Source organism: Hippoglossus stenolepis, chromosome 10 (genome assembly GCF_022539355.2).
Source record: "Hippoglossus stenolepis isolate QCI-W04-F060 chromosome 10, HSTE1.2, whole genome shotgun sequence".
NCBI classification, from domain to species: domain Eukaryota; kingdom Metazoa; phylum Chordata; class Actinopteri; order Pleuronectiformes; family Pleuronectidae; genus Hippoglossus; species Hippoglossus stenolepis.
Genome location: NC_061492.1, coordinates 15359222 through 15371312, shown reverse-complemented (window position 1 = coordinate 15371312; position 12091 = coordinate 15359222). Strand labels below are relative to the sequence as shown.

At 43.2% G+C, this 12091-nt stretch overlaps 1 protein-coding gene across 1 annotated transcript; it reads right to left on the bottom strand.

Moving 5' to 3' along the window:
* Positions 1-2274: 2274 nt before the first annotated feature.
* On the bottom strand, positions 2275-5037 carry gchfr (GTP cyclohydrolase I feedback regulator). The gene is made up of 3 exons (XM_035169053.1): positions 4834-5037; positions 4253-4347; positions 2275-2902 (listed from the first exon to the last, which is right to left on the bottom strand). The coding sequence occupies exons 1-3, from the start codon at positions 4867-4869 to the stop codon at positions 2767-2769; spliced, it is 267 nt and encodes an 88-aa protein (XP_035024944.1). The 5' UTR covers positions 4870-5037; the 3' UTR covers positions 2275-2766.
* Positions 5038-12091: the final 7054 nt, after the last annotated feature.

The window sequence follows — 12091 nt, the reverse complement described above, 5'->3', positions numbered from 1 at the left end:
CTTAAATTTAGAGGGGTTGTAGTAATCTAAGCTGCAGAAATCATTGCCCCCCCCCCCATGTTAACCTGTTAATCAGGCCTCAATTGGAGCACCAGGTCGACTTTAATGGGAATTCTTGTGGTCCCATGTGATGAAACGTGAACATACTCTGGAGACGAGGCCCCCTCATTATAGATCTGGTGGTTTAGGGGATTGTTCCCTGGTCTTTGTACACGGTGCATCTGAAGCTCTGCTCCAGACTGAAGAGTCCTTTGGACTGGACAGTTTCATGGCTGCAACATCAGGGGTTCCCCATCTGGGGATCAAGACCTTCCAATGGGGTCCCAGGGGGGTCACAAGGTTATTTTTTATTTTCTTAGCTTTTTTTCTGTGAGATACTTCTTTTGTGACCCTAAAAACCTTTCAACTTAAACAATCCACAAAGGATCAAAACAGCCCCTGAGGAACACCATCTGCGCTGTATCTAGACAGAGAAAAAGGCCTTATTGGTAACAAGGTTTTGTTGCTTGTAACTTTTTAAAACTGGAAACCCAAAGATATAAAATCCACCCACCAGTATCTTTAAAGCCCATTAATTAGCACATTTGATCTAGTTTGTTGAATCTGATTAACAACCAACCTATAAAAAGTTGAGATTTGACAGCAGTTTGGGCGCTGAACTGTTTATTGGCAGGGACGAGATGACTTTCTGGAGTTTCGTTGTCACCGTGAGTTTGCCAGGCAACCGGCGGAGACTCTGGGGAAAATCACTGCTCTCAGCCAAGAAGTAGTCTGGCACAACCGTCCTCCTCCTCACAATTGCATGTGGCTCCATCTTAAGATTGAATGGACAGACATTTCAAGTCTTATCGATCTTTTCTCTCATTGAGAAAGAATTTTGACATTTTTCTATGCAAAATCAAGAACTACTGCTTCAATCACTACCGGAAAAACCTTGTTGGAAGGGGACCTTTAATAATTAATGAATGGCTTATACCTCGTGAAAACATTTATCTCAAGAATATTTCCCCTCCTGCATTAATTCCACGTATTGATAAAGTTTAGATTCTTCACCAATGATTCTACTTGTTTTGAGACATTTCATTGTTTCTACTTTAACTGAAGAACGTGCCACCTGCTTCAAAACCATCTGTCCTATGTCCTAGGATACTGACCTCAACAAATTACCTCTTAGTTACTGTTTCAAGCTCTTTCACAATAAGCTTATGTAACCGATACCTAGAAGATTTGCCTTATTCCTGTTTATGCTCTCCGAAGTGACAAGCTACCGCTCTGTGACCCACATTAGGTCAGACGTTACAGTGCCAGACTGCTGTGGTTGCCCTGGGCTTTGTAACAAGGTCCTCTGCCTGTGGAACATCTATTCATCCAAAGTCTAATTTTCCTTTTCCTTGGGGGACTATGGCGTAATGGTGTGTCTGTGTCTTTTGGGCTTGCGTAGCAGCGCTCTCTCTTGTCATTGTGTTATTTAGGAGATGCATGGCAGCTTTGCAACATCCAAGCCAGCCATCCATCTCCCTACCACCCCTTCCTCTGCCTCGCCGTGGCTCTGTTACACAATGTCCAGCTGTGGAGTGGTGTGGTGGGAGACATCTGCTCCTCTCCTCTTGCAAAATCCCCTCATCACATGGACTGGTTTATGCGTGGCCCTTTTTCATATCCCAGCAATGTGAAAAGAAAAGCCCAGAAACACACAAACTCTGTCCAAATGACAACAGAGGAAATACAATTACAGGAAACACATTTACCACCAACCCTGCTCTGAGCCCACAGTGGCTTGTGCTTCATGCGAACCAGGATGCTCTGCCCTATCAACAACTGCAGCAGAGTTTCCTAGAAACTTCATATTATCCTCCTCCTCCTCCGCGATTTCCGTAGATTGTCCCTATCAAAGCAGCCATATCAGTGTAGTCAAAGAATACATGGAATCCCTGTGGACACGGAGCTGGGAAGCACCACTGCCTTTTTGATCTTAAGTGCGGAGGTGGAAGCTAAGTCATGTGTGAGGCTGCAGATCTCAAGTTAGCTCGCTGGCAAGGTTTCTGGTTTGTGGATTGGTGATCCGGGGTTGGCCCCAGACATGTGCTGGCAGAGCTGCGGCTGTAACCAAACCACCCAGCGATTGTTGGCTCTCAGAGGCCGACTCCTGCGCTCTGTGTGCCTGCAGGGCCTCATGTCTGATCATGCAACATCCCTGTCAGGTGCAAGGGCTCACAATAACAAAGATGAATAAATATATACAGTGTTATCTGTGAATATTAGAAGGATTCATTATTTAATTCATAATTTTGATTTATTTTTGATTTAATTCATAATTACACAAGCAATCTCTATCATTATATCATTAAATCATAAGCAAATGACAAACTTACAAAATCACCCTTGCACAGTTGTGTAAGTACAAACCTATCTTTTAGTCTTTTATGTACTTATAAGAAAGAAAGAACTGGGTGAGGCCTTTTCATGACCCTTTTAATAAAGTTCTAATACTGCCCCCTCAGTCCGTAAACTTAAACTCAGTCATCAGGAGTAAACAACATGGACAAATAGTCTCATACAATCTGTGGAATGTAGTTGGGTGTTCCCCTGGCGTGTCAACTATCCAACGTGATCTGAAACCTTGCGTCTGGGATAACCTCAAATTTAAGATCTTTTGTCTGACTTGGCTCAGTATGTTCCTGTCAGTGGGGCACACATGGAGCAGAGAACCAAAGTTAACACACAAAAAAAAAAAAGAAGCTGTTTCCACACAAGTCATCCATCCATTCAAATGGACTCGGCCTCCTTGTGCAGGCACCACACCAGCGTCTGTCCCACCCCGGTCATCGACAGCACGCGGAAGCCGATCTTCTCCAGCTTGTCCAACACGAGACGTGGCGGGTCGTCCACATGGTACTCGGAGCTAAATGAGCATAAACACAAAGTAACTCCTCTTTCCACAGATGTGGGATTTCTCGGGTCTGTCAGTAAACATTGCTCGGAGAGTAGAATGCTGTAAGTTGTTCTACTGCTTGTTCCCTTCCTCCCACACCTTGGTTCATTTCCCAGCAACAGTTGAATCAGATTGCCAATGACAACACTTCCCTGATCTGTGTTCTATCAGCTTGAGTGGTTTGTGCTAAACCTGCAAACCAGGTTTTTTTTCCCCCTTCGCGCCATGTGACTTGATCTCAGCTGTCGTCAATATGTACACGTTTTCTGCCAAAAACGAGAGAATCACCAGCGTTAAGTGCCTAAATATGGAAATGGGGCTCGGTGAGAGCACATTTACAGTGCACCTGGGAGTCGATTCTCTGTGTGTGGAGGTCCATTTTGGAAAAGTGCCGTTATGGTTTACTATTGCAAAAATTAATCAGATAGAAAGACAGAAACTTTTCATCGTTTGAAAGACATTTAAGTTAAAATGATTTTGCGGATGAAACTCTGAGCTGAAGGATGGATATAAATCATTAGACTGTATATAAAGATGGACGACATCACAGCTCCCCAAAAGTGAAGCCAAAGCCTCTCAATCACCCCCCCTGGTGGCTGACTGCAGTATAGCTCATAAATCTAGCATTTTGCATCCCAAAAAGTCAAAATACACGTCGAATAAATTCTGATCAAAGATGGTTTCTGTCATTTTAGGTACTTCTTATCACATTGATGTTTGTTCAAGCTGAAATTTGTTCAGTAAATTTAGTTTTAATTAGTTATTTGATGCTATAAAAACTGGGTGAAATGTCATGATTGACAGTAAAGGGCAGTTGGAGCCACAATAATCTGTCTGAACCCGACCAAGGCAGAGACAAAACTAACCAAACCTCTCAGGCATTCTGTGTTTTGTATCAGAACCTGACCAGAGCTCAATGTTTCCAAGATTAAAAGCATGTGGAGCGTAAAAAAATCTAACCCTAACCCTAACCCTAACCCAAGCCAACATGACCAAAACCAATTCAAACCAGGATATAATTTCAAACTTTTTACTCAAACCCAGCCCGTCCCATTGGTTCTGATAGCCACATTCTAACCGACTGCTGTGACTGACTCACAAATGTCTGAGGAAGTGTATCGTGACCTTTCCAGATGGCGTTTGGATGGCAGCGTTCACATTCAGGATGTTTTGGCCTCATTTCTGGATAGTGGGGGGGAAGTGGAGACGCGTCGTCCATCTTTATATACAGATATTAATATCTATTTGCCCTCATTTGAGCAGCTACCTGCCCAATTACTTGATGTACACCCACTACAACTACTGACTGGCAATACTCACAAATTGTTTCCCAGCACGGTTGTTTTCCGGGCTCCCAGGTAATTCATGACAGCTGGATCGGAGAACTCATCCCCCACACATGTCGGGCCAGTCTCCTGAAAGACAGATATTAAACGCATTAACCACACAGCTCAGTGTTAAAACAATTTGTCTCCTGTTACTGGTGCAGCATCTATCTGAGTATACACCTGCAGCTCTGTGGCAGACCATAATCTCTACTATCTGGACGGACTATAAATAGATGATCCAATACTCAGAGGCTATAGAATTAGGCTGCTCGGTGTGCAGGCAGCAGAATGAGCATGCAGCAACAAGAGGCCGACAACTGGGCAACATGTGTTTTTGATTTAGGGCACCAGAGCAAAAACACACACACACTCGCACAACCATATGCACGCAGCTTGCACCGCGTGTAGCCTTAACTGTTTGTTGTTTCTACTTTGCAGAACATTGCACATCTACAATCTGCAGTGATCCACTCTGATTATTAGTAGGAGCAATAAATAAATCCCAGAGTCTCCGGCCCCGAGCGCGCGTCCTCCTCCTCCGGAGAGCGTGGCACGGACGCGGGGTTTACGCACCAGTCGGATCTGCGTGCTGATCAGCATGTGCGGCATCGCGTCTCCTCTGGTGTCTGCAGCGTGGATCCCCCGGGAGAGACTGACGGAGGAGCTTTCTCCACAGACGCGAAAAGTCCGCTTCCCCCCGCGTCTTCGAACTCGCAGCTTCTGCTGACAGCTCTGCGCGGAATGCGGAAACACCCACCGCGACGGACCAATCACACGCTCCCCTCCCCAGCATCTGTCAACAGGCTGCGCTGCACCGTGTTGCACAACTGGGATCAGTGGTTTGTTGACATGGGAAATGTTGGGAGTTCAGTCTGTGTCATTTATAAGTCTTTCTTATTTAAATTTTTTTCAGAATAATAAATCCTCAGTGGACAAGTCCTTTGTAAATCCACATTACTCTGTGGCTAGGAAAGTTAATAATAATAACAATAATAATAATAAAGATAATAATAACAATTACACTAAAAATAACAATACTACTACTACTGCTACTACTAATAATAATTATTATAATAGTAAAAATAATAGTAATGAAATAGATAATCATAATCGTAATGATAAATATATATATATATGTATCTTTAATGATATAGCACTTCTCAAAACAAAGTTACAAAGTGCTTCATGAATATAAAACACACAATACATAACAAACAAATAAATAAAATACCACATTCAGTTTCTCGTGTTTTCACAAATTCACACTCATTAATTGTTTATTAAATGTATTGCTAAAATAAAAGTCAATACATGCACGTAGGTGTATCACATTGTACCTACACTGTCTGGAACTCCAATTTCCTCCCCAGACATTTATTAATTTCCTCCTTGCCGCAGTAATAATCATTTTTGGATCAGCCTTATGACGGCGGGAAATGAAAGGCACAGACCAAAGGCCAACAACAATGGCGGCGACCCTGATAAAAATCAGCAATATGAAAATAATGTCCCATGCACCGATGCCAGAAGGAGCCCGGCGGCCCTTCAGTTAGAGTCTTTGCATGGCATGCTCGGTGGGGAGGGTAATTCAAAAGCCTGATGGCAGCTTCGTGTTATGATAGTAGGCAGCCGTGAGTATGAGCAAAGCAGATCTCATTCAGAAATGCCCTTCACCGCAATCCTAACTATTTTCCCCCTAATAAAATGGTTGTGTTTTTTCTGTAGATGTTATGCTGCTACATTTGATACAGCTCTGCAGTACGAGATGACATGGATACTGTTTGTTTACTGGCAGATGGGTCTGCTGTGATTCTGCAATATGTGCCCCCTCCGCTACATCCAGAGGGACACTGCAGGTGCCTGCTGAGGATTGCTGAGAAGATTGCCACCTACTGGCTCCCAAGATCAATGTCATCCCCAGCTTGTGTGGCATTTCTTTGATCTGTGCACCACATCTCCAACACAGATTCGAAATATTTTACATTTAAATCGATAAGATCTGTCTTGCTGCGTTGACTTTGGAAAACTGCCACTCGTTGACTGACAAACTAATATTTTGGCATCCTGAGACATAAAGAGCATTTGAGGTTTGACAAATGAAAGGGATTTCCAGAGAAGCGTCTCTTCTCTCATGTTTTATCTGTCCCCGTTAACCTGAGACCTCCTTCAGGAAAGAAAACAGGAAAAGCAGCGGGGCTGTTGCGGAGGCCCTCAAAACAAACCATAGAGCGACCCCTCACCCACCCACCCACCTCGCCGCAGAAAAAACATTTCTCTCCAAACATAGTTCCCTCTGTGGTCTGTTTCTGTGCTCCTGCAGTGTCTTCCTGTGTCGGCTCATCTGCTGCTGGTTATTGGAGTCCAGGGTCACCTCCTCTGTGACCTGGTGGTGACAGTGGAGCACGTCCCTGGCGCTTGTGCAGGAAGCAGTTGGATCTTTTGATGATGCCTTCGCCTTGGCATCCTCAGCCAACGTGTGACGCCCTGTTGCTGCTGCGCTTTTGTCAAATGATCAAGCAGTATCATAAAAGACTCGTGTGCATTGGTGATCCGTGCAGAAGCTTTTTGCGTAATCTTGCTTACAAATCAACAAACAAATAGACATGGGTGAAAACATAACCTTCTCTGCAGAGCTAGTAAAAGGGACTTAATTGCAGGATTTATTTGGCATCAAGTTCAGCAGTGAAAAAAACCCCCCACAATCCTTTAAAAATCTATATTTCTGCTAATAAAAATGAAAAACAGTCGATTATTTGCTTGTATTGAATGTAGGGCAGCCTCTTTAACATGTGGTGTTCTGCATAAAAACAGTAATTCCTAGAATATAAACTCTGTGTCCAGTCATGTCCTGCTCCCGATGCCTCAGACGTCCCACACGCAACATGGAGCTCCCTGTGATAAATACGTCCGGCTGATTTACCTGCTGTGAATATGTGTGGGTGAAGGCCTGTGGTGGGATAGCTGCACTGCTAAAGCAATCACCTTAGATCCCTGAATGGGGATTGAATGGGGAATGATTTATACATCAGTCAGTGTGTGTGTGTGTGTGTGTGTTTATATGAAGATTTACTGTAGGTGTATGTCGGAGTGATATTCCAATATTCTGCAGGGGATTTAAACTGTGGGAGAGCAGGGACCAGAAGCAGCTCGTGGATAGATTGGGTGTTAGGGTTACACCTCATATATATATACATCTGCTTAATTGCGATGAATCAGGGTATAGTTGAGACTTTCAAACTTGTGAATTTATCCCAGTGTGTGTGTGTGTGTGTGTGTGTCTGTCTGCCTGTGAGGTACGACAAGCTTCACTCAGTCCCTCCAGCAAGAAGATACAGCACTGCCCTCCTTTCCTCTGCTGTTTTCCAGATTACACCCAGCATCTTACATAATGTGTCTCCGAGCTGCACTGATATTACCCAGCAGCTTCGGCAAGGTTCAGTTCTCCTCCTCCTCCTCCTCCTCCTCCTCTTCTTCCACCACCTCCTGTGTTTGCCTCTTCTCCTCACCTCACCTCACCTCACCCCTCGCCTCCTACTTTGTCATGCCGCACTCCCTGATAGATGATACCGCCGGAATTTTACAACGTATCATGGCGGCGGTGCACATCGCTGTCACCAGGTTAACCATTTGTTGAGAAACACCAGGATGCGGTTTCGGTGGTTTGTGGGCATGTACTGGAGGGATTTGTTTTTTTGGTGGACGCTCTCTTCCTGTGATTAAGAATAATGTCATCTGAAATATGGATCTATGTGTCCTCCCACACTGCGTCTTCTCTCTCGTCACCTTGAATCAGAGCTTGATTTCTGGGGATTTATTAGTCTGTAAGTAACAGGAAACAACACGATGCGTAATGAACACAGAGGAACAGAGCTTGAACGTATCCAGCTATAAATCCTGGGATGTTGTTGATGTTTGCCTGTGTTGTGTCCCAGTGAGTCTGACCACAGTAATGTGCATTTGCTTGGACTAATTATCACTACTAAGGTATACTGCAGCCGACTCGGATGCTTTAGAGACAGACCATTTATCCTCTTTGTTCAAGTTATATTCATCTGGGAGTCATCAGAAGAAGTTCCAGGAACAGCTGTTTATTTATGACCAAATCAGCCGCTATGAACTTACAACACAAAAATCTGCTGCCCCGCTCGGCATTCACTTTCTCACCGAATGATTGATCACATCTCGGTGTAAACGTTTTTGTTCACACATTAATTATTCAGCCCAACTTCCGCTTTTTCCCCCTCGTGATTTAAAGTTTTTCGAAGAACTGAAAGGACTCTCAGTTCTTGAGAAATTAGGCGGGCTTCTCAAAAATCTGAACCATCTCTCTTCAGACTCCAGCCTGACCATCGCTTGTCAGCTTATTCATTAAGCTATATTTCTTTTCTCTGCTACATCATAAAAGTGTTTATTCCCACGTTTTGCAGCATTATTCTCAATAAAATGTCTCATTCCCCGAGAAGGAAACAAAAAAATATCAAAAGGCGTATGTGGACTGTGTGTTTGAACGATTCCAACCTTTGTTAAAACTCTCCATTCTCCATGTGAAGGTCACCAGTTTGTTGATGTTTTCCGTAGAGAGGGGGAGAGGTTCATGTGAGAGGCGCATCCAAAGGCCGGGCTGAAACCTGCAGTCTACATCTGGTGAGTCAGACTGCTAATGGGTAGATTGGTTGGGTTTCTAACCAAACACCTGTATGTTCCTGACTTTAGACGTTTGACAGATAATTTCATATATGCAATGTATGGAAAAACAACTCCAGGTCAGTAAATCATTCAAACTCCTGTATTAGCGACACACACAAACAGTGATGAAGCAAATCTAGTTTCATTTTATGAAAAACATAATAAAATCTTCACTGCAGATAAACCAGGTAGGATGAACACATCATTTTTTATCTTCACTATTTTATCTTTATAAACCATAGACTGTTTATAAAATGCTCTGCACACAATGTCCAGCACACAAACAAAAGAAATAACAATATATTGTAGAACTGTTTGAGGATGACTCACTAATGACAAATAACAATTCTCAGTAAACTTATATAAAATCTTATCCTGGAAAGTGACTATAAATGTCAAATTAATTACATCACGATTACAAACGTACATCTGCCCCTGAAATGTAGAAGAATAGAAGAATGAAGTAGCATCCAATGAAAAATAATGATTCACTCTTCACTCAATTTACCGTTATCACATCTCTACAGGAAATAGCACATTAAGATGGAATGGTTAACTGAACAGAACAATGACAACATGGAAGTGCGCCGCCAGGACTGAGTCACATCACAGTTCCCATCAGGCCTGTGGTTATTATCATGTTTCTTATTATACTGTATGTTGCCGCATGTGGTTGCTGTTTGTGAATGAGTCCTGGAGAGGTAATCCGCTCAGAGTATCGCCGCAGCCTCACTACACGAGGAATGGTTGCTGCTAGAAAAACAGCCATGAGATGACAATGAGTTTGGCAGCAGCGGAGGGACAGCTTGACTTTATTTAATGCATAACAACAACAACAACAACAACAACAACAACAACAACAACAACAACAGCAGCAGCAGCAGCAGCAGCAGCAGTGCAACAGCCACACTGATAGCACACAAGTTTCACTGGTTGTTGTAGCATGATGTGTGTGATGATGAATAGAATAAAATAACATCTTCTCCTGATGACTTAATTTGATAATTTGTTGCCATGGTTACTTAATATTGGATGCTAAGTTTCACCGCATGAACGGCAGAAGTGCTTTGGATTTATGAGGACTGTTGGACTGTCAGCTACAGGAGCAGACATTACATCCCATCATTTTCCGTTAATAAATTGAAATGAAGAGTCCGACTGTCTGACACGCATCTGCTTTAAAAAGAACAGAATACTCAACACTATAATCACGTGAAAGGGGGGCGACTTCAATAACCGTGGCCTTCACTTGTCCTGACAACAAAGCAGAGAAGAGAGTAGTGGACGATGAGAGTCGATTATGTGACAATGATGTCATGGCACAGCTCGCTCTGATCGGGGCCATATGTCTGACGGGGTTCCCTCGCAAGGCTTCAGATTGGATTTCCTGACGGCGAGTGATTGGAAGTGTAGGTGACGCACGCATGCACGCAGCGCTACAAACCTCAGACATATCAGTAAACAAGTTATACATCACCAGAAACACTGCGAAGCTTCACTTCAGCGCAGAAGGACGATAAATTATGTGTGATTTTACTGTCTTGTTGCGACACATAACTAGTAAATTACCATCACGCATCCGGAATCTGACCATTTAACACGTTTTGGGGGTTTTGAGGTACATGAAGACTGCTCCAACTAACGTCAGTAACTCAGTGGAAACTCTTGGGAGCACACACAAACACACATGTGCTCACACACACGGGCCGTTATGGTTTTACAAGATGATAGATGAATCTGGGGGCAGAAAGTCACATTCTTAGATGTAGTGTGGTCGTGATGGTTTCTCTGTTCCCAGACCAATGCCTCACTGACACTTATCTAATTCATAATTTGCTGCTTTATTACAAGCTTCAGCTGAAGCAGGAGGTCGTGTGGGAAACATGGACACCCACACTGCTACACACACACATGCACAACTACACGCTCTGTGCTTTTGACGTTTGCATTTTCACTCCATTTCTCCTGTCTCGTACTTTATTAAACTGAGTGGGAGTTTGAGTAATGAGGCTTAACGTGTAATCCAGGCCTCCCTTTTTTATCTGTGCTGCTTCTCCTCTTCGTTTTTCACCCACATCCTTTTTCTCTTTCCCCTGCAGCTCTAACCACTTCTGGAGGAGCCTTGGTTATCTTCAACACTCCTCAGTTTAGAGCACATTGCATTCCACATTAATCAGACCCTCCTATCTCCTATCAGCACTGATGTTTGTGGGGCACTCCAGGATGTCGACACGTCCCAGATGGAAGTCGGCCTTAAGCCGCGTCCCTCGTGACCTCATCCACACCTGATGAGAATTTGGAGCTGTAAGCTTGATGCTTTTGCCAAATAATAACTAGTCATTATTAGTATTAGGGCTAAAAGAAAAAAATCTTAAAGGTTCAGTGCGTAGAATTTAGTGACATCTAGTGGTGAAGTTTCATGTTGGAGCTGAATACCCCTCACCTCCCCCTCCCCTTCAAAAGATGTAAGAGAACCTGTGGTAACCTTCAGTTGTCATAAAAACTCAAAAGGTGTTTAGTTTGTCCAGTCTGGGCTACTGGCCTTTACATTCCTCTACAATTATGAAGTATTGCATGTTTATTTACTATAACTTACTGATAAGCACATTTCCCCACTGTGGGACAAATAAAGGATTACCTTATTTTATCTTATCTTAACTGAGTTCACTGTTGGGACATCTGGAGTTATGGCCGGTTTCTTGATTTGGCTGTAAAATGACCCCGTGCTTCAGAGAACTGGGACAGACATCCCCCTCCATAGAAAACGACATTGAAACATCATTCTGAGTCTGATCAATAACCACAGTGTCATTGACAGGTTGTCACATACACATAATAATACATAGAATTACATTGCAAGACTGAATGATGCAAAACGCTGGGGAAAATAAATATTCTGGTTTGATTTAAAAAAACAAAAGACATTTTAATCCTCCACGAGCACATTAATCCTGATATGTCTTTGTACACCAGTGGTTTTAAGCTTTTGAAACACATTGTCCGGTTACATTTGTGGTTTAATAATGAAAAGTATGTGCGCTCATAAGTTGGTTATTCATCAAATTTAGATGTGAACTTAGTTAGAAACTGCAGCTGTTCAACATCACATGGGTGTTTCTCCTACACCCGCACACTGGGGATGACA